A 23781-nucleotide genomic window follows, 5' to 3' on the forward strand; every position below is an offset into this window, starting at 1 on the left:
ATACACAACAGACAAATAAATATATAACTAGCTTAAAAGATTTGATTAGATTGAAGCCTAATAAAAAAGGCCAAGTTATTCTGAATTCTAGTAACAGCTTGAGTACAATCAAAGTAATACTAAGAAGATACTAAAATACTTATTTGATAATATGTGACTGAACATATGTGCATATATGTATATCCACATATACATATAATTTGAAAAAATATGAAAATACTAATGCCAATAATCTCTGATCTTAAATGAAAGAGAACAAGTGAGGTACTGTCCCATTCTAATCATCTTTGCTTTTTAAAATTTCTCTTTGTTGTTTGAACAGATTAAGAAAATATTTTATTTATCTAATTTTGCTGTGCTTATTTAACAGTGAGTTACTTATTAATACAAAAACTAGTTTTGACCATTAAAAACAAGATAACGAATCATGTACTCCACACACTTTTATATCTGATATTCTTATAGTCTCAGTTTGACGTACGTATCGTTACCTCTTAAATAAAGAGTCAAATCAAGAAGCACAATAGAAACTAGCATCACAAGTTTAATATATTTTAAAATATAGAAATATATTTAAACAGCACATTTAAAGAATAATATAATAGACTTCCGTTTCTTATTCTTACAATGGTATGCCATTAATTCAAAAATATATTACTTAATGTACCCCCCCAATATAGTTATTATCAAATCTTTAAGATAAACTGTATTTTAAAACAACATTGCAATATACCTGAATTACAAACAAACCTATAACATTTTTGAAGCTATTTCTATGTTTATCTGAAAGATCCAAAAGGGTGATTAATAAATGGTGTTTTATGAATATTCTAGTTGAACTCCAAATAGGCCTAACTGGAGCCACCATAAACAGCCAGTTATCCCTCTAAATGTCCTTCTTTAAGAAATCAGTGTGTGTTAAAGAAACGTCTTAGAAGGCACAGGGAGACACAGAGAGAGAAAATAAATTAATTTCAGAGAGAACACACATGCTCATACTCACAACAGAACCTTCCCGTTTGGAATTATTTGTGCTCGGAGGAGGGTTTACAAAATCCCCTTACAAAATAAGGTTTTCATTGAGCTCATTCGCAAAGATATGAAAAATGGATTTCAGCTGTTCTTTCGAAATGGCAATTCTGTCAAAGCCATTCTGAGATTTTTGGTAATTTCCTCCAGTTTAGTTTCAGTGCTTTTACCCTAAATAAAATCCCTTGCATCACATCAATCAGCGGACTCAGTTATAAAGGAGAGCTAAAGAAAATGGCTCTGTCGGCATCTTGCTCCAGTATATTTTATGTATGCAGTGACTCTTGCCTGTGGGGAAGGAAGTGGAGCACATGTAAATTTTTCTTTATTTTGGACTCCTTTTAAATCAGGAAAAAAAAAAATCTGCAGCAGTAGTGTTCTAGATAATAGGCAGACATGATTTATTTGAGGTAAGAAGGTTGTACTGCAATTTTTTAGTGTTAACTTGGAAAGTTATGGACACAGGCTCAAGCCTGTCTCCACAGAGTTCCTGAAGCTTTGAGCTCTTTGCAAAATCTGCAGTCCGCAAGCCAAGAAGGAACATGCTCCTTCAGTTACACCAATTCTGCTAAAGCAAACGGTTATAACAATTATGTGCAATCTTTCAGATTCTATGTTCTGCCTACCGTTTATTTATTCAAATCCAGTTCAACATTTCACTTTATCTAATGAAGCAGAAACTCTACAAGAAAAATTGTGTTTATCCAAGCATTTTTGTTTGGGTGGTTATTTTTTTTTAAGTTATATTTCTAAATAAATATCCTATCATAGTTTTTATTGGCACAACATAACCAAATGCATTCAGTTTCCTTCAACAATATTTAATGGTAAAAGGAGTTATAATTGCAAAAAATATATATAAAAATTGTATTAGAAAAAGATGTTAAAATGGAATTGGACTGGACTTAGCATATCTCATTGGAAGTTATACTGGGCATTCTATTGTATAACATAGTGACCTATAAAATAGATTTTATTGATAAGGCATCTACAAAGGAGAATATATACCTTTAAATAAATAAAAGTGACTATATACATGATATTGTACATAGGTAGAGATGAAATGAGCCAGACTAATTTTACAAAATTCTCCTTTTGTCTGAAAGTATACTTTTTATTGTAGTCTTAATACAGATCTCTTTCTTATTCCCATTATTATTTAATATTAGTGGCAGCCACATGAGCGCACTACCATATTTCTGTATTTCTTCAAAATGACGTTGGAGCTGTCATCAAAGTATAGCACAGAGATGGCATTTAATTTGGTTGGAGCACAACAAGGCTTTGGTACATGGTCAGGAAACATCAGATGAACCTGGGAAAGAAAAAAAAATGTTTTGTTTTGTTTTAAGAAGTAGATATTTTGTCTACAGTTTTAAAACAATATGCTTGTCGTATACCTCACCATCAGGCATACCCTTCTGCTCACCACTATTACCCTCTTTGTGTTCAGGAGCTGGGGTGGGGTGAGGGACTGGTAGTAAAAGATGTATTTTTAAGCACTGACACCTAGAATCAACCCAGTAGTTCTAATTATGTGTTGGGGTCTTGAAAAATGTTCAAACAAGAAAAGAAACTACCCTCTACAGAAAAGCCAGTGGAAGTTCTCCTGGGAAAAAGAACATGGCAACTGGTACTGAGTTGCTTTTGGTTAAAACGACTTCTATTTACTTCATGAGAAACACAGAAGTTATAAATGTACTTCAATAAAGCCACGCAATTGGACTATAGAAAGTTTTGGGTCTAAGAATTATTTTTTAAAGGATAATTAAACAATAAGTCATAAAAGTTAGACCAACTCTTAATTTTCCATGGTAAAGGCAACTTAAATATCACAGCAAAATAAACTCCAGCTATAATCCAATACTTGCTTTCAAGCAATGTTTCAACTCTTCTCCACAGGATTTTTTAGCAGATTGGCTAGAGTTTAACAGCCTTTTATTTTCTTTCTCCCCTAGACTAACACCAAAACGCAAGCTAAGCTAAATCAGAAGTTAAGAGCCTAGATATTTTACAAATTGAATATCCATCCCCCCCCAACAGCCTAAAAAGGTGGTTGTACTTGGAAAATAAAAAGCTTAAATTAAAGGTTTATTCTCATTTTGATCAGACTGGCAGTCTGCCTATGGTTTGATCAGGGAGTCTGAACCTGGTTCCCCGGTTCCCACCCATCTACCCTAGTCCTTCCCTCAGAGGAGTTTATGGGAAGTCCCATTGATGAGTCCTAAGGGATCTACAAAAAGCAAATATAGCCTCTTAGAGTTTGGCCGCACTATGTCCTGGCTGAAATGATATAAGAGCCCTGCATGTGGACAGACACAGCAGAAAAAAATGAGGTGATCTGACATGAACTTGAAATTTCTAAGACCTCCCAAAACTAAAAGTTGGATAGTTTCTACAAATGTTGGATGCAGCCTGTGTCCCTCATCAGTTTTATCTTCCGTAACATACACATACATGATCGATCACCCCATTTCATTGGGGCTTGGCAGCTTCCAAAGTAGTCGCTTTGGAAAAAAAAAAAAAAAAAAGCAGATAGTTCTTGAATGGTTTCTCAAACATATTAGTCACAAACATGCTCTCCTTTAACAACAAACATGCCTGTCTTCTTGTTTCTTGTCCTTCGCAGAACAAACGTAGAGAGTGCACAATGCCAGGAAAAAATAAAATAAAACTTCCCATGTACACTCTAGTTTTGTGATGACTTATGTCCCATATTCCGGGACAGTGATGCTGAGTGGGATCTTGTTCCAAGTGCACGTAAGACTTTTTTCTTTAAGTGTTTGTTTTCCGACACTGCCTTCCAGACTACAGCACTAAAAGCTGACAATATGTAATTATATATTTATAAGAAGAAAAAGAAAAAGAATAATGAGAGAAAGGATAGTACTTGACAGTTTTTTCAATAATTAAGCATTGCTTAGCCTGAGGGAAACGTTGATACATCAGATACACATCTCAGGAAGCACTGGTCTACTTTCTGAGTCATTGGAATGGCAGTATAAAGAGGCAAAGAAGTTTGTGAGAAATTAAGTGGCCTTTTTTTTATATATAAGCTGATAGTGACTGTTCCTCTATGACCCTGCAGAAAGACAGTGATCATGTCCCTTCAAGTCATGAAGCAGCAGCACTGTTTTCTGTATGATCAGTTTTCAGTGAACATGAATTCTTATAGACATGGTACAAGACTAGACTTCATGAAGTTTGCTTTTTTTTTTTTACCAGTGGAAGTTTGAATACAAACACCCATCCTTGCAGGGCATACCTGCTCTCCGTCCCGCAGAAAAGTCATCCTGTATTATGAAGTACTTATCTTTACAGATACCAAAGATGAGGCATATCAAACCTTAAAATTCCTCCAGGAATGTTCTCTATATTTTGTATACGCCACAGAAGTAGGCAATCTTTTTGGTCAAGACTCAGGGGAAAAAAAGAAAGTTTATAAATGACTACCTTTCAGGATGTATATTTGTTTGATCTCTTTGTGTCTCTTACACCAAAGGTTTTGCAAAGTTTTTGACAATGCCCACGCTCTAGTCATCATAGATGTGTCTTTAGTGTCTAGCAATTTTGTATACCTGTGAAGTCAGTGAAGACGCCAGCAAACACAGCATTCAGGAATTAAATCTTGGATGGATAGATAGATAGATAGATAGATAGATAGATAGATAGATAGATGAGATAGATAGATATATGCCATTCCTTATTCAGAAGGAAACTGAGATAATCTTTTCATCAGCTTTTTTTCTTTTTTTTATCCTCACCTGAGGGCATTTTTCCATTTTTTGTTCAGATAGAGTGGGAGGAAGAGAGAGAGAGAGAGAAACATCGATGTAAAAGGGACACATTGAGTGGCTGCCTTCCTCACCGCCCTGACCCAACCAGGGCCGAGGACAAACTACAACTGAGCTACGTGCCCCTAGCGGGAACTGCACCTGGGTCTCTCTGAACCGCAGGCCAATGCTCGAACCGCTGAGCCAAACTAGTCATCAGCTTTGAATTTTAAACTAATTGTGAAAAAAAAAGGTAACCTCCTGAAGAGTCAAAACCTCACAAATTCTAATAGTAACTCTTTTTTGGTCATAACCAAGCCTTATCCACAAAAATAGATTTTTTTTTTTGTCCAATAGCTACTGCTTTCTTATAATCCTTCAACAAATTACCCCATTCCCAGCATTAAGTCTGGAGTCTAAAATAATGTGTTCCTTTTCTTCCCTCCTAATTACAAATAGTTAAAATTTTCATATTAACTCATACATTAATTTGGAATTATATCACATAGTCTATTGTACCTTCTAGGAGCCTCTCACTTAGTCTTCCAGAGGTTGTCCCTCATCATATCATTAAATTACACACCACAAGGCAGGTACGTCAGACTCTCAAGAGGTGGTGTGAGCTCATTAAATACAGCACAACCATTTAGAGACCATGAAATCAACATTTTGTTATCTTTTTCACAAAAATAAACCTAATGTTATTATATATTAAATCACTACTAAATTCCTGAGCCTGGAAGGGAAAAAAATAAAGATTGATTTCTACCTTAAAGATGAAAGAAAAAGGGAATTAATAAATAATTCTACTTATATTCTACACTGAAGAACTTTCATAATGCCACAGTATGTTATGGAACATCCTTAAATAATTAGAGTAAAAGCCCTCAGATGAAATTCACTACAGCTATTATTCAATGTTTTTGCAATGATTACTAAGGAATTGCTAGGTTAGAAACAGTCACTGGGAACCTGTCTCGTTAGTCATATTGCATAGGGAAGAAATCTGGGGAGAATGACCATATCATGGGATTACTCCAACTCTCCTAGCTGAATCCTTTCCCAACCTGGAATCAGGATTATTCTTTAAATCAGCTTGAATTTCCTGGCTATACCCATAATTTGTTACTTTGGCTCTAAAAAGTACCAGAGGAGTTTGAGAAAAGAAGATAATGCATTGATAACTACAAATGGATGCTTTCCTTTAAAATAACTTTACATGAAGCTTGCATCTTAAACCGGATTCAATCCTGCAAAAACAAAGCGTACCAGAGTTTGAACTATGGCATGGTTGGTGGCATTCATATGGGCATTGAGTGGAAAAGAACATTCTCCATCACAATAAAATGCAGCATATCCTTCTGGTGCTATAATCCAGTCCTAAAACACGCACACACACAAAAAAAAAAAAAAAAAAGAAGAAGAAGAAAGCAATATCAAAAAATAATTCTTAAAAATACTCAAATATATATAAATCTGAATAGGTTTCTTTCTCTTCTTGGTCCAACAATTAGTCTAATAGGATAGCCTCCCCCGAGCCCTTGATTTATTTTTAAGTTGAAGTTTACAAAAAAATATATAAATATTTTCACAAGAAAATGTCCTCTGTAATTTCTCCCAAGAGGTTACTATGTACAATATTCATAGTATGTATAAATCCATGCATTCATGAATAAAACGATAATCATGAAATAGCATTCTAAATATTCTTTAAACAGGAAATGATGAACTCTGGAAAGTTCAAGTGAACCAGACAAAAAAAAGAGTATAAACTTGAGATAATTCTCATTACTTCTTAATAACTCATTCCTGGCTTTAGAAGCTTGACAACTTCCTAGAGCTTTGATATTTGTTTCTTGTACTGTTTTTCTTTTCATTCGTGCATTAACTTTACAGACTCTTTAGAAGAAATGAATTGGAGCAAATTCCTGAAAACTGCACATGAAAAATTTTAGGAAGCTAAAAAATTGGCATATGTAATAATTGCCCCAATATTTTTTTTCTCCAGAGAGGTAAAACTTGGCCCAAAGGTAAATTTTGAAAATGTTTACACTTCAATAATACTTTTCAATAAAATAGCTGATATTCTGAGAGTCACTGTAAAAAATAATATAATCTAAAAACTTCAATTTAAATGATTATTACACAAAACTATTGAAAACTATTTTGGTGAAGTTCTCCTTCTACCCTGTTTATAAGGCTGATCATATGTTTATGAAATATATGTGAAAGACAGCAATAAGTCTGAAGTGCAGAGAAAATTTTTTTGTCTGAATTTTTTTTTTTTTTTTTTTTTTTTTTTTTTTTTATCACAGAGACAGTATAGTCAACAATTCTATTTCTTAAGACTGACAGTTTGGGACCATTGGGGGCAAAGAGAATTTCTCTAGTTAATCTGAAAAAATTGTATTAAAATTAAAAGTTTGGAATATTTAAACAACAGCATTTTTTTCATTTTCTAAATATTATAATTTCTTCTTCAACATACTTCTTTTATTATAAAACCTAATAATTATGTTTGAATGGTGAAAGAATAAGGAAGACATAAAAATTATATGGATAATTCATATACTGAATAGTCAGGTTAAAAATAATTGATTACTGTATTGGAAAAATTACTGACAAAGATTACAAGTAACTCAGGATTTACCATAAAGCAGAAAATCGGAACCTGAATTGATTGATCATTCTTACCTGCCATCCCAGATCCCGGAAACTGACATAGAGTTCATGTTTCTTACAGGCTTGTTTTTGTTCACTTGTATTATAATCTGTAGATAAAAATCAGATTTTAAACAAATGGCAGTTTATCTGGTATATGTCTAATATTTCTTTGGTGAGGTCACTGCTAAAAAGAGACTGTGTTTCAAGTTGTATAATATGAGTTTGCATCTTAAAGGTAGAGCAACTTACTAACCATGTGAACATCAGGTAAGTGACTTGTCGCGAGTTTCTTCTTCTGTAAAATGTAGACGATACCATTTATCTTTTGGAGTTCAAAACAAGGATGTGGTTACACAGCCTGGTGCCTGCTACTCATTGAGTACAAATTGCTCAATGAATGATCATTCATTAATTTCTGCACACAGTATTGGCACTTCATATATTTATGTATATTAAATATGTATACAGTATTTTTCAACATCTCTTATGAGGCAGACACTGGGAAAGTACCACCTGGGATCATACTGAGTTGACTGCATTTTAATAAATATTTTAAACTCAGGATACCCAAAGTTGACCTTTTTGATCGACCCCCTAAAACCTATTCCCCCTCTAGACCTCTCCATTCTTAACTGATGGCAGGTCCCCAGTTTTATTTTTTTAATGTAAATAAAAACAAACAAACAAACAAATAATTTAGAGTAAAGAAAAAATACTCTTTTTTTCTCTTTCCCTCATCCAATCTTTCAGGAAATCCTACACGTTTTACCTTCAAATATATCCAAAACCCACCCACTCCCACCACCTACATGACTGGTCCTTGTCCAAGCCACCGTCATCTTACATCTGAATTATTGCAATATCCTCATTAATATTTTCCTTGCTTCTGCCTGGCTCCCCTACAACAAAGCAGCCAAGTAGACCTTTTAATAAGTCAACTGAATTGTTTCACTCCCCAGCAAAATGTCCCATGGTGCTTCCCCATACCCATGACAATGAAATATCCTCACAGTGGCTTATAAGGCCATATAATTTGCTCCCATTACTTCTCTGGCTTATCTCCTATTCCTGCTCCTCTTCTTCACTCCACTCTGGCCATGACATGTCCTTGCTATTTTGCACACAGGTCAGTTTTCTCTCACCTTAGGGCCTTTGTTCTCACTATCCCTTCTTCCTGAAAGGCTCCTCCCTTGGATATCTATACACCTAATGCCTATAGCTTGTTCAGCTCTTCACTTAAGCATTATCTTGTCAATGAGGCCTTCACTAACTACCTGACACTACCCGATATTCTTGATCTCCCTCCCTCTGCTCTAATTTTTTTTTTTTATTTCACTTACCCTCTTTAGTATTCTATGCCATTTACTCACTTATTATGTACATTGGTTCTTGTCTATTTCTTCCTACTAAAATGTCAATTCCACAAGGGTAAATCTCATTAGGTTGTATTTGGTTTACTGGCATGTCTCAAGTGTCAGGAACAGTGCTCGGCACACAGTAGGTACTCAATAAATATTTGAGGTGCGAATGAATGAATTCCTCAGAATATTACACAGATGATTTGAAACACAGGAAATACATTATTTGCATTAGATATTTTGGAACATAACCTGAAAAAAACATAACTTTTTATAATTGTTTAAAAATGTAAGGATAAATGAAGAACCCCAATCTTGTTTCTGAAATAAAATAAAATACTAAAGAAACAGAGACCTTTACAGAAAATATTTTTTATACTGCCTTACAGTTTGTTTATACTTTGTACCAATAGTATTTTAAAAGCTATCCCATTTTTATTATTTCCAATACTAAATATGAAAAAGGGAAACATTTAGGGTAAGGGAGACAGCAAAATAATTTATTTTCAAAGAAGGCAGCTAGGTTTTTCTCCTAGAAATAAATGCTACATTTACTCTGACAGTCATCTCTGGTAAATCAATGTAGCAGTTTACTGTGCAGAGCAGTCTGTCATAAGCTATCACCTTTCAGTTTAATTATCCTCAACCTCTAAAGAAAATGTAGGCACATCAAAGATCCCAGGAGCCTGTCTTAGTGGGCCCTGTCATCTCCTTTCATAGTTACTTCAACTCATTATTTATTTAATGTCAGTATAGAAAATAAGATAATGATTAAATTTTGAACTTGGAGACATTTTTCCTTCTAGTTCAGAGTTATTCCTACTGTGTAATTACCTTCATTAAAACAAATTAAATATGTTGATAATGATGGGAGATGGAAGAAAGAATTTATTTGAAACTCAGCACTCTTATTCTTTGGATAAACTTCTGTCTTAATCGAAATAGCATGGGCTCACTGCTTTTAGACAATGGACAAGCATACTGTAACACTACATACAACAACACAAAGTGGATACGTTCCTTTCATCATTTGTAGGGTATTAGTTTGGTTGCATAAACTTCTTAATATTTAGGATTTTTAAAAAGTCAGCTATATATTAGACCGGGGTTCAGCAAACATTATCTTTAAAAAGAAAGACAGTCAATATTTTAGGCTAGGAACTCTCCCTTGCAACAACTCAACATTACTGCTACAACATGAAGCACCCATGGACAATAGGTAAATGAATGGATATGGCTGTATTCCAATAAAACTTGACTTATACATAGTAAAATTTGAATTTTATGTGAATTCTATAGAAAATAAAGTATTGTTCTTCTTCAGAGTCTTTTTCAAACATTTAAAAATGTAAAAAAACATTCTTAACATTTGGGCCGTACAAAAATAGGCAATGGGCTGAATTGGGCTCTCAGGCCTTACTTTGCCAACTCCTGTGTTAGACAATAAGGAAAATATTTATCCTTTTATCCTTGTCTTAATTAAAAACATTGGATATGAATAAAGACATTGTAGCCAACAACACACACAAGTACATGTAAAAAGTCATAAACTATGTATGTGGTTATTCGAACTCCATGTTTATAAAAAAAAAAAAAAAGAAAGTAAAACTTAAATGTCAAAATAGATCTGTTCCATCTATGCAGCTTTTCATGCAGGCTAAGTGATGTATATAATGTAACATCGCATAAAGGTAACGAGCAATGAAATTTATAACAGAATCTGGTTCCAAGAGTCTGATTTCATAGAGCGTTAGGACCATATGCTTATTCTGTCAGAAATAAAAATTAATGGATACTGAGTGAAGTAAATGTTGTACCCAAACCAGCAAAGTCTGCAGTTAGGTTTACTATAAATGGTTGGCTGAATAAACTGTGGGAGAAAAGGCAGGGAAATTAGATTTATATCTTTAAAAAATATTGATTGGCAGCCTTTCAGATATTAAAATAAAATGAACATAATGCTACTGTTGATGAACCTACCCACAGATGAAGAGTCGTGCCAGAAATTACAAAAACATGCTGGTGCCACAGCCAACATTAAAAAAAATTGCTAACATTCCCCGACCACAATGTACATGTCATAAATACAGCTTTTCTCTGTTTTGTCTCTTCATGGTAATAATACTGGGAAATCGGTGCCAACATATCGAAAGCACGGTTGAATGTTTTATGCTAGTGGGAGACATGCAGGAGATGGCCGATCAATGTTCTCTCTCATCGATGTTTCTATCTCTCCCTCTCTCCTCAATAAAGTAAAAAAAAAAAAAAAGTATTTAAAACCAATAAATAAATAAATAAAATTTAGTATTAATTTCTTTAAGTGATGAAATATAGATAAATCTGTAAAAAAATGAAAAAAAATATCCAAAGTAGTACTTAACATTAAAGTCCATCAAGAGCTTAAGCCAAATAAGTGGGATACTGTGTTTCAAAGTAAAAGATGAGACATTAGCATTACCATGCTTAGTTCTCGAAAGGAAAAGGACATCAAAAATAAGTCAGCTCCTACAGCCTCAGGATTTTAATTAAGTTACAGAAAATGGAAGTGACGAATGAAGATACAAGAAGAGGTAAAAAAGCAGAAATAGTTCATTTTAATTTGGCCTTGAAGGTAGAGAAATTCATGATAAACCCAAAACAATATCAATTCCTCTCAACAATGAGGGATTTCAAAATCCAGTGAACTCCTCACTTGAATTCATGCACAAACCAGTAAGAATTAGTGGTATTTATTACTGTAGGAAAAACTGTGTTTTTCTCTGTATGAACGTGTAACACAAAAAAGATATCACAAAATAATAACTCTTTGGTGTGTTCTCTTAACTCCACTTAGCAAAGCATTGAAGTGGATGATCCAACCGTCCCACCTTAGAGCTTATTGACATAAAAACCTGTCCACAAACCCGAGTTTCAAATTGCCTTCCAGATGCCTCCGACTTACTATTTTTACTCCTGACTTCACTGCTTTGATGTTTACTATTTTGATTAATAGGATCACCAGTAACCTAGTGGCCCAAGCCAGAAAATTTAGTTATGTTTCTTCATTTTCTTTCTTTCTCTCTCATACCTTTCATTAAATCAGTCCTCAAAGCCTCACTCAATTGACCCGTTTCTAAACTAGTTAACCTGTTGGAAGCCCTTTGCACACTTGGTTACCTCCTACTTCTTCAACATCCTCTCCTGGTAACTTAATGTAGGACAACACTTTATCCCTGCTCTCCTCCATCTCTATTAGTCTTTGGTCCCTTTCACAGAATTGCCTTTTCTCCCTATTCTATACTTGAAGTGTTTAGGTTCCCACCGGAGGCTCCATCCGTAATGTTTTTCTCTTTCTTTGTTTCTCTGTGGTTCTATCAAGACCTATGCCTCATCTAACAATTTGGGCTCGTGTCGATGTCTTTTCTTACACCTTCCACTTATACTTGGCACTCCCATCTCCAGAGTCCCATTCTCACCAGCCCCAGCTGGCCTCATTCCACATGTTTTGGTTTCCACTTCCACTCTCTCCAATCTATAATCTTTATTGCTTGGGGTGTTAGACCAGGCCTCTAATCATATTTGGGATTTCAGTTTCCTCCCTTGGCATTCCATCCTTCGCTCTGAAGCCAAATTTAACTTTTAAAAATGCATATCTGATTATGACTCTCCTTTTTGAATTTCCTACATGAAGACACCATAGCTCCTTAGCATAACATTCTTACTCTTTATGACTTGGCTTCTTTATCATTTTCTCACCAATATAACCCTCCTCTCACACGGGAATACTTGCACACCCAGTCATCTGGCATGGTACTTGGCTCTACAGTTGTGCATATCGGTCTGAAATGGCTTCCCTGACCCCTCATTTCTGGAAAATGTCTGTTCTCATATAAGTGCCTCATGAAGTCTTCCGGGCTGTACTAGGGCACTTACTTAGGTTCTCTATCCTTACTATTCTCACACTACCTTATACCTACTCAAATAGAATTGATCTCTCAATAATTATGAATGTGTCTATTCATAGACATCTCATAGACAGTCTTTCTCACTGTCTATGAGAGTGCTTTTTTAAAAAGCAAGGTTCTTATGCTATCCCTCTTTTATTAACATATAGCTAATCATATAATGAGTGCTTATTTAATATTGAATAAATATTATTTTATAATAAGTCATGCCCAGTTATATTCTTTCTGTGGATTATTTTTAGAAAGAGACTTGACAACATAAATAATACATTAATGTTTATTGACAAGTTTTTTAAATTATATAATTAATTGCTCAGATAGATTGGCCAAATTAAGTTAAATATTCTAAAATCCCTCTTGCTTATGAATTCTCAAAGGGCAAGAATCTCAATAAGTGACCAAGGTATGGGTACTTATGAGAGACAGAGATTGAGAGAGAGAGAGAGAGAGAGAAAGAGAGAGAGAATATCTAGTTTTTTTCTGACGTAAGAGTGTGAATTCTTTAAGTACCAGTTCTGAAAAATTGAAACTATATGTAACAATGATAATGACTAACACTATAATAAGCATGTACCATGGTTCTCAGTTCTTTATGCATATTAACTCATTTAATCCTCACAACCCATGGAATCTTACCCTATGGGGCAGGTACTATTAACATTCTCACTTTAAGAAGAAACAGAGGCGATATATATAGTTCAAGATTATACATCTAGTAAGTAGTGGACCCAGAATCAAATGGCACAATGATATAGAAATTATAGATAAGGGTATAGACTGGTAGGTAGATAAATAGATAACATGAGATATATAGTATATGAACCAAAATAAGTGTTATTTTAGGAGGAATTTCCAAAATTTTACATGACTCAGGGTACAGAAATTAGCGTTTTGTGTTAGTTACTATAGAAATCATGTGGATTAGAAACATTCTTATATGTGTAGGCTTGCAGGATTTTCATTGCGACATTGATTTTGAGAGCCCCAATTTAGTGAAAGCCAAATGTCTTTTAAGAGTGATATGAATTAAATAAAGTCTGATACAAGCACTATTGAATATATTATAACAGAGGTCACCAAGAATGAGGTCTCCAATTTGAAAGATGGTGGAGACATATTGCTAAAAAAATAAATAAAACCAAGTATATGGCATTAAAAAAAAAAAAAAAAAAAAAAAAAGGCAGTACAATGGAGACAATAAAAAGATCCGTGACTGCTGGGGGGTGGGGAAGGGAGGGATGACTAGGCAGAGGACAGAGCATTCTTAGGACAGTGAAAATACTCTATATGATGTTATAACAATGGATATATGTCCAAAACTACAGAACGTAAGCACTAGGGGGAGTAAACCTTGGAAAACTATAGACTGTGGGCGATAATGATGTGTCAATGTGGATGCACCTTTGGTAACAAATGTACCATTCTGGTGAGTGATGTTGATAATGGGGGAGGCTATGCATGAGTGGGAACAAGTACATGGGAAATCTGTACCTTCCTCTCAATTTTTTTATGAACCTAAAACTTTAAAAGTACATAAAATATATCAGTCATGTAGTTAAAAACACACAATAAAAATATATTCTCTAATAGATACTATATATGGAAGAAAAGGTTTGGAAGTACAAGTACCCTATTGATATCTCCATCAGGGTACCTATCTCAGAAAGATTAATTGATCAAAGGAGAATTTTGGCCTTATTTATGACTTGATTATTTTAAAATAACAAAAATATATATTAATTATATAATATAAAACATTCCAAACAATTCTAATTAATTGTTCTTTCTGGTTTTAATTAATATATTTGTCCAAGAGGTGTTATTTTACATTGTATACAGTAGGCAAGAGATAGTGCCTATCAGAGTTGAGAATAAGGGCACAGTGCTTTCATTTTAATGACTTTGAAAGATTTGTCCTAAGACATCACCATGGTTTCAGGCAGGGCCACTAATAACTGGGTTCGCCTTCAAAGATCTCTGGTATGGATCACACAATAAGTAACCTTTCCAAGCAGTTCTGTAGTGAACCAGGACTTGCCATTTGCCCTTTCAGTTCTTCCAAACTCTTAATACTCTATTCTTGTCGGTACTGATGTAAGATAGCATCTTGCTCTCAGTAGGTTCTTTAAAATTTTTAACAACCCAGGGCCTTTATATCTTAAAGAGTGGCTACCCTAAACTTTAGCTATTGCCCCCCTTTCCTTTCCCCCACACTCAAATTCAAATAAACAACCACTGTAGGGCCTCATCATGAAACAGGCTATTTCTCCCATAACATGTCTGCTTAACCTTCTTGCCAAAAAACTGGAGAGGAACAAAGAGAGACAGTTTCTGCAGAAAACCTGGGAGCTGTAGTTTAGTGTATTTTCACCTGAAGGAGGAGATTAGCTTTTCCCATACAGTCAGCACACTAACTTAAATAACAAGTATTTTTGGTGGTTCCTATTTTAAGCCCGACATGATCCCAGGCTCTCTCATAGGAATAGGGAAGAATAAAGGGGTATTAAGAAATCAGAAGGCAAGAATCTTTGATATAGGAAAGAAATGGGGTAAAGACAGCAAGAATAACCTGGGTTTTAATTCTCCTGCACTAATTGAGACTTTCAACATTTGATTATTTAATTTGAAAAAAAAAAAAAGCAAGAAGGCAAACATCTACTAAAACTCTCCTCCCTCCTTTCTTAGCCATGGAGTCTTTGCACAGTATTTCATTGTAAAAGCCTAGCACTATTACAGCATTTCTTATTTATATTTGGATAATTTAAAAATTTCACTGGCATTTCAAGTCTCCTAAGTATCAAATTTTGTGTTTATATTAGCATTCCCTTTCCTTAAAGCCCTGTCTTTTAGGCCAAATGCTATGAGACTTTTTTCCCGTCTGCTTGATTACTACCTATTGAAAGGTTAAGTCTCATAGACACAAACCAGCTACTTTCTTCCTTTTTATTATCAAAATATGAACTCGCTCCAAAACCATCTACCACATATTTCACAGAAATGGTTGCCAATGACAAACTTTTTAAAAAGAAAATATTGGTCTATATTAGAATAATTTTATACTCTAAATGGTGTTAGAAAACTGGTGAAAAGTTACGTGATTTCTGCTCCATATGTTTTATTCATATCTCGTTATAGAAGTCCATTTGTTACTTGTGGTCAGGAAGAGAAGATAAATAGAGGTCACCAATAGGAGAAAGGACTTTGATGATTTCAGTCTCTAGGACGCCTCTGCCAGAGACGTTATGAGCTCAATAATAAGTATGCGACTTACGCTTTTCCCTTTGTAGTTTCCTCAAAAAGTATTTACTATTCTATTCAAGTTTTAACAAACCTTTTTCTTAATGCAGTCTGCTACATTAAATTAAAAACATTTCAACCAATTTCAGACCATTCTACATGAAAAGAAAAATATACAACTTTGACAGGCTAGTATTTACAAGGAAGGAAAGGTCTTAGAAAGTTATTTTTCTCCAGCTTTCATATTAACCAATTACAATTTTTGCCAAACTAAATATCTTGTGAAGATCTTTATAAAATAGCTTAGTAATAAGGCACTACTATCATGTTTTATTTTCAAGTGAAAAAGATGGTTACATTTATTTGTTGGAATAATTTAAAACATCACCCTAGCCCCGGCTGGTGTTGTTGAGTTAGTTGGAGCATCATGTTGTACACCAAAAGTTTGTGGGTTCAATTGCCGTTTGAGGCACATGCCTAGGTTGTGGGTTCAATCCTTGGTCAGGGTGCATATGGGAAGGCAACTGACCAATGCTTCTCTCTCTCTTCCTTTTCCTCTTTATAAAACCAATAAGCATGTCCTCAGGTGAAGATTACAAAAAACATCGCTCTACACGTAGATTATAAATCAGTATAATGTATTTCCATATAGAAATCTTCCCCCTTGCTTCTGTTGTGAAACGCACAAAATAGATTTCTTTCTAACTGTAGTCTCCTGGTGCCCATACTTAAGAAAGTTTCCAATAGATACCACTTAATATTTTTGTTGAGCGTCGCAGATGCAGAAACAAACAAACACACAAAAACCTTATATGTTCTTATAGGATTTATCAGTTTCAACTGATTGGGGGGATGAAGATTTCAGGAACAATGGCAAACACTGTCTGAATGTGTCTTTTTTGAGAGAGTAAAGCATTCTAATTTGCTGAAAAACCATATGCAGGGGTTATGTCTGTTTTATTTGCCAGCTCATCCACTATGCTTCGCAAGCGGTTACCATTGACATGGACGAATACACATTTTACAAGTGAACCAACATGTTAGACTAAGTTGAGAGGTTCTAGGGTAACCATTCTCCTTCAAATAGACTTCTTTTTTTTTATAGATAAAGATAATTTCTTGGAATATAATGGCCATCCTTTTAATCTAAAAACAGTTTACAAAAAATCTGTCTGTAGCCTGGACTAAACAAGGCACTTACTGGCATAAATAATATGATGAAATCACTTCAGATTTTGGCAGTTAGACCCACTTAGACCAACTGTACTTTTATCTCCTTTCTAGCAATTAGTAGATTAAACTGCAAACTCATTGGGATCAATTGTGTGTTGGCAATATTTCATTGTTAGATTTTATATACACACACACGCACTGAAAGCAGATTGTCTAGATAAGAGCCCTCCAAATAATTAATGGAAATACAAATTTTATCTTCATTTTCTTAATTCCTGCTCCTATTGTCAGGAGAAAAAGTTAAGCTGCCTGATTCACATGTATTGTTTTAAGTACTAAAGAAATATTTTTACATTGAATTTACCTGGTTACCCCTCCATATTTGAGGAGCCCTGGGGAAGACAACTCAGCAAGCTGTGCAATTCAGTTTTGGCTAGACTTTGTTGATGTAGCCATTTCATAATTTTATTACTGCCAGCTTGATTTTAATTTGAACTGAATCTTTCAACATAGGAAGGCAAGGCCATACTTAGTTTAAAATGAATTACCGAGTGATTCACTGACGAAACATTCTGGGGATGCTAGAAACATTGCTGGATGATTTAATAAACCAAATAAAGGTATATCCAGAGGGTAAATTTATTGCGGCTACTTGATTTGCAACATGTGACCCCATAACTCTCTGCACACAACCCCTGGTCTGGTTTTACCTTACCTCCAACACTGGACATTCTGGAGGCGTCCTGATGAGAGCTGGATTTACTGCGGTTTTGGTTTTTCCGTTTGTTGGCTGCTCTCACAGATCGAAGGAGAACCTCACTCGCCTTGAAGAAAGCCACCATGAACGGCTGTTTTGACTGAGGTCCGTGTCTCCCCACCAGACCAGCAGATTTTACGTTGATACTGCGTCCTAGAACAGAATGCACACACACTCAGTTTGGGGGGGGGGGGTTCAGGTTTACCTGCTGTGAATGAATTCTGAGGGCACTTTGAAAACTAAGTTTGAAAACATTAGCAGAATGTTTCCTTTGCAGCCCAGATATTCTTATAAACACCGGGAGTTTACTATTACAGACAATTCTCCATGCTTGATTTTCCATTTTGCATCGTTCTTCCACCACAGAAGCCCCCCGGGCCCGCCTCCGCGAACGGATCGCTCTCAGACCTGGAAGTCAGCAAGGCCGCACATGGGAAGGCTTGACTACCATCAGCCTGGAAATGTCCACATTAAGTAACAATTTCAAAAATATTAGCTATGGGCTCTTCTGTATTAAATTCCCTATAATTTTCCTCTAAGTGATAAAAGCTGAATGGCTGGCTGGACATTGCTACTTTCTCCAGCTTCTTTCAAGCCTTTCCAGCATTAATTAGTGCTGATAGCCTCCCCCCTTCACCTCTGGCCTGTGCCCAGCAGACTTTCCAGAGCCCTGCTCCACTTAAAGCTCTTCAAAGGTCATTCCAGAAGCCCCTGCTGGGGATGCAGACTTGCTTTTAAGCGTCCGTTTTTTCTCAATGTGAAGTAACTGGAAGTAAAATGAAAATTTCGGAATTCCTCCCCTTCTGGGGTTTGACATGACGGAATGTTTACTGAAAGCATTGCAGAAGATGCAAACCAAGCCTGGAGATATTCAGAGAGGAGAAAAATGCCTGGGGAGCCTGGAGACTGACCTTCGTCTCTAACCCAGCCAGCATCCCAGACTTTTCTGCCACTCAGTGTGGCTGGGTGTCAAAGAACGTGGGCCCTGTGGGAGTGAGTTCGAGTCAAGGTGACCTGGACACTAAAAGTAGATGTTAATAAAGTACCTCTCCCATTGGGGTAGTAATGATAATATTTATAATTATTATAATGCCAGATGTTTGGGAGCACTTGCTATGTATGTGCTAGGCATTTTACTGTTTTCCACGTGTTATTTGATTCAGCAAATACTCTAGGAGTTACATATTACCATTTCCCCTTTTTACAATTCACTCTCGTTATCGTCTCTAGTTTATAATTATGACTAAAAATAGTATATGTAATGTCACTATACAATAATATATATGAATACTATAATATATATGAAGCAAACCATTGGCTGATATCTACTTCCATGAAAATTACTCAAAGAGAGTGAACTATGTAATCTTGAGTTATAAATTTTGTTGAGAATTACTCAAAACTCATGCAAATTTTCTACTGGACAGACAGAAATTACCAATCTTTGAAGAGTAATATATAATGTGGTTTGTAATATGTGCACAGTTGACTCTGCTTTGCCCCATGGGAGATGAGCATGTTTTCTTAAAATATTTATTCAGTCAAGACTGTGGAGCAACCTCAGTACATTATAAGGCCTGACCCACCTTAGAAGAAAGAAAAGGAAAACAAGTCCCTGAAACGGCATCAATGGCATTTTAGCAAATAAACTCTTGCTCTTAACAAAATTTATTTTGGCAACATAAACACTTTTGTGTATACTTGTATTGTGCAGAGACCTTCTACCGTCAGAAACGGAGACGGTGTCATGTGAGGCTGTGCAGCTGTTGGGACAGACACAGAGGTCCTTTAAATGTGGAGGTATTGGTTTAAAAAAAAAAAAAAAAAAAAGTGTTCACCATCCAGGCAGCATCAGGGTCCTCAACAATTGTTCTACAACATGTTGGCAAAACCTGTTCAGTTCCTACAAGTATTAAAATGGCATTCTATCTCACAGATGCCACTACCCTCAGTCCTACCAGAGAAAGATTTTACAAATAATCAAAGCAGTAAACCTTAAACAAATAAGCACATAGGTTTCTCTTTTAAATGCAAACTTACAGTGGCTTTATGCCAGAGTCTATATTTCTTAGAAAAACTCTATCACTGGCATAAATGAAAGAGGCAGTTTGATTTGTGGTCAGAGCAGTTTCCATTCTACTTCCACTGTAACAAATGTATTAATTCAGCTCAGACTTCCTCCTTCTGGCAGCCCTTTTGCTGTAAAAAGAGAAATTAGAAGTTCCAGCCAAATACCATACCTTGAACTGACCCACTTCAATACATAAACACTTTTACAACATGTTTATTCAGGTGTAGCACTTGAAATTGGTTTAAGATGTTTCCAGTGACAGAGAGCTCAGCAAAAGAAAAAAAATAAAATAAAGAACTGAGAAACTTAACTGTTATGGAATAGAATAACTGGCAATCTGTTCTTCAAATTTTTTATTTTTTCCCCCGTCTTGGAGTACGACATAAAAAGTATTTGTTGAGCTTTTATTTTGATTTTTTAATGAAGTGTTAATTTAACAGAAACTAAATTTTTACTTGTATACATTGATGACTGCAGAAATCATTTTTAATATATGATCGTTCTAATACAGAAATAGGTTGCTGCAAGATGTTCACAAATGGAATACAGTAAAATCGGTTTTCCATTCATTACAACACACAGACCCTTTTATAGTTAAATAAGCACTTAACACAAAGTTCCAAGTTTCCTTTGGTTTGCAAGAGGGTTTCTTTTATTATTTTTCTAAAGACTTTCAATATTTTAATTTTTATCTGTGGAGAAATAATACTGCTCTAAAGATTTATGTTCTGAAAACTGTAAAGATGTGTGTATGTTACAAATATGGGTTTCTTGGGCTTTTACAAAGGTGGATATTGTGTGTGAAGCAAAGTACCCTTCAAACCAATGTGAACTCCCTTTAAAATAACTTTTGATATTATTAAGTTTCCTCTTGGTTTCCTTTTTACTTCAGCAATGAGGTGACTATTAAGATTCCATAAGTTAATGCTTGTTCAGTTACTCTTGCTCTTCAGCTACACTGTAGTGTAACTATTTGACCTATTCCTTCAGACACAATATACCTACATTGATTATGTAGACTAAACCTTTTGAGTGGCTGAACAGTTGTTTTTGTTAGAAGTGCTAATGGGAACCCAGACTATATTACATGTATTGAAAATAATGAATCTTTTATAAAATGCATTTGAACATGTTGGATTTTATTATTAAATGTATAGTATGTTTTAGATATTGCAGATATATAAATAAAGAACCCCACCTAAAACATTTTGATTGAGGAAAACGATATATAGGTAGGTGCATATCGCTGTGGATTTTCTTTTCAAAGCGGATCCTTAGTTTTGATTTCTAGTTTAAAATATAGAGAATGATAGGCAGATAATATATATAGAATAATATCTGAATATAGAGTGAAAATAAAAAGGGGTGGGATAATGAAAAAAGTATCAAATTAAAAGTGGTAAGGACATCAGCTTGAGCCCAAGTATAGTCTCCTTGGGATTCAGACATGTCTAGGCATAGCTAGAAGGTTGGTAGGCATAATTCACTTGGCATGTTTTTGAATGAGGATGGAGTTACCTCATGGGAAAGTCATCCTAAGGAAAAGGTGAATTCCTAATTCACAGATTCAGAACAATGTCTCAGTGGGTCTAAGGAAGCAGTGACATTAAGTCCTTGCAGCTCCTATAAGGTTGCATGACTAACTCCTATAGAACAAAGAGAATTCAAGAAAATCTGGTAGAACTCTTTTTACCTAAAGTCCCTGTAATATAATAGGGAGACAAGCCACTCCTCTGGAGCTTGGTTAATAATGTGACACCAATGGTGGGAAAAGGTTCTTCCTCAATAAGAAGAGTGGTTTCTGAGTATGTCCCCATTGGTGCAGGATGACAGAAGGTGGTCCAAGGTTATCTTCTGTACCCGCATCAGCGTCTGCATGAGCTTCTGAGAGTAGTAGCAGTTCAAAGGTGAGCAGAGCATTGGGTCTTTTAAGTGCACCAATAACTGTACCAAAGTGAGAGACAGTGCCATCATGGCACTAGGGGGTCTTAGACCAAGGGGTCACTTCCCTTGTATTACATCCAGGCCTTAATGTTGTACACTAAGCAGATGGAAGGGATGTGATCTGTTAAATGAGTAGGGTGATAACAAGAGAAGGGAAGTTTGTTGATGGGAATTGTTCAAGCTTAAATACATGTGAAGTCTCCCACACAAATGGGAAAAGAGAGGAGATAGGAAAGGTTCTTTGGAGAATATACCTGAATTCCAATGATTTCACTGATGGCAGCTACACCCAAAAAAAAATTGTTTGTGCCCAATTATCCCAGGTTTGTGTAAAATTCTTGGATTATAAAATGCAAGGGATAAGGAGAACAAAAATGGAAGTCCAGAGTTTGATATTGGCAGAGGTATCTGCTTTTCTGGTTTAGAAAAAGAATACCCATTAAATCTTTGCATGTAGAAAACTTTTAGAACTATTCATACCTTGACGGTCTTATTTTCTCTCAAAATGACCATGTAAGTATCCAGGGAAGAGAAACAATTGGAGCAGGAAATATCTGGTCATATAATTTCTCAGTTGTATTAACTACAGAGTGATTAAACACGGAGCTAGGATGATATCTTCTATAAAGAAACAATTATTCTCTTCACACAGCAATCAAGAGAGACATATGGGAGGTTGGGCTCGTACCTACTAAACTTTGTCATAATTGAAGTGGGAGATTTAAGACTTCCAGATCTGCCGCTCTGACCTTTATGACTTTGTATAAGCACTGGGGTCAGGGCATTTTGTTCACATATGTCTGAGGACACACTATTTCTCATTTAGAGTCAGGGAGAAGGTAAGCTGGCAAACCAAAAATCCATCCCAAACTCACTGGTTTTGTATTTCAGACCATTCTTTTTGGAAAATGTGACTTTCAAAATGTTTATTTCTTTAAAAACAGGGTTATTAAAGGAGACTCTGACATAAAACAGCTCTTTAGAGACATGTTGATGTTACAAGGATAAGTGGTTCCAAATAGGAGCATTTAGTTTCCCTCCAGAATATACAGTTTGAAAAACATTCATTTGAGGATTTATCAGAGTCTAAACGTTCATATCGCTCTGAGATGTTAGCATAAATTCCAATTTGTTTTTTTCTCCTATAAACCCACAGTAATTGACTGCTTAACCCAAAACACCTGTGATGGAACTTGGACACAAAGTATCTTTCCTTCATTTCAGAAAAGAATCTACAGCATCCTTTATGAACGATTTCATAGAAAACAAATCAATGCATTGTTCCTCGTTGACATAATCTCCTGATCTTTGCTTATTTTTAATCTGTGATTAAATTTGATTCTGGGGCTCTTAAATGATAGTTTCTGCAACTCTAAATTATACTGGAATTTTAACTCTTTTAGAAGCAGATGATATAAAAATGTGCAGAATTCTCTACTCAGCATATAGACAGTCATTTTGTATCAGATTTTAAGGAATGTGGAGAAGATACCATTTTGTGTACTTAAATTCCATATACACTTTAATTCAGTGTAACCTTAAATTAAGCATGTTGCAATCTAGCTCTGAATTTCAACTCTGTTATAATTTGATGAAAAATTTGCATAGCTTCTAGCTTTATAGTAAAAGCATAGACTTATTGCCAAATATAAGCACATGGATTTGATATATCACAAACAGAATTTTACATTTGTGCTCAGAACTTTCTTGTTTTTAAGATTTTTATTTTGCCTTAGAAACTCAAAAAGAAAGGCTGGGATACTAAACTATTTCAGTGATCCTGGAAACTCACAGTTAAGGGGTATTTTTTTTTTAATTTTAAATTTAATTT

General features: G+C 35.1%; 1 protein-coding gene across 3 annotated transcripts in view; it reads right to left on the reverse strand.

The window, feature by feature from the left end:
- Window positions 1-350: 350 nt before the first annotated feature.
- The window catches only part of BMP5 (bone morphogenetic protein 5), a 118167-nt gene continuing 94736 nt past the window's right edge, over window positions 351-23781 (reverse strand). The window contains exons 4-7 of one of the 3 annotated variants that reach the window (XM_036248803.1): window positions 17894-18088; window positions 7497-7573; window positions 6072-6182; window positions 2114-2344 (exon numbers count right to left, since the gene is read on the reverse strand). In XM_036248803.1, the coding sequence (XP_036104696.1) occupies window positions 2195-2344; window positions 6072-6182; window positions 7497-7573; window positions 17894-18088 (533 nt within the window). In that variant the 3' untranslated portion in view covers window positions 2114-2194. Of the gene's footprint in view, window positions 2345-6071; window positions 6183-7496; window positions 7574-17893; window positions 18089-23781 lie in introns of all 3 variants that reach the window. The other 2 variants (XM_036248804.1, XM_036248805.1) reach the window with 2 other exon arrangements.

This window comes from Molossus molossus, unplaced genomic scaffold, assembly GCF_014108415.1.
Source record: "Molossus molossus isolate mMolMol1 unplaced genomic scaffold, mMolMol1.p scaffold_m16_p_8, whole genome shotgun sequence".
Taxonomy (NCBI): Eukaryota; Metazoa; Chordata; class Mammalia; order Chiroptera; family Molossidae; genus Molossus; species Molossus molossus.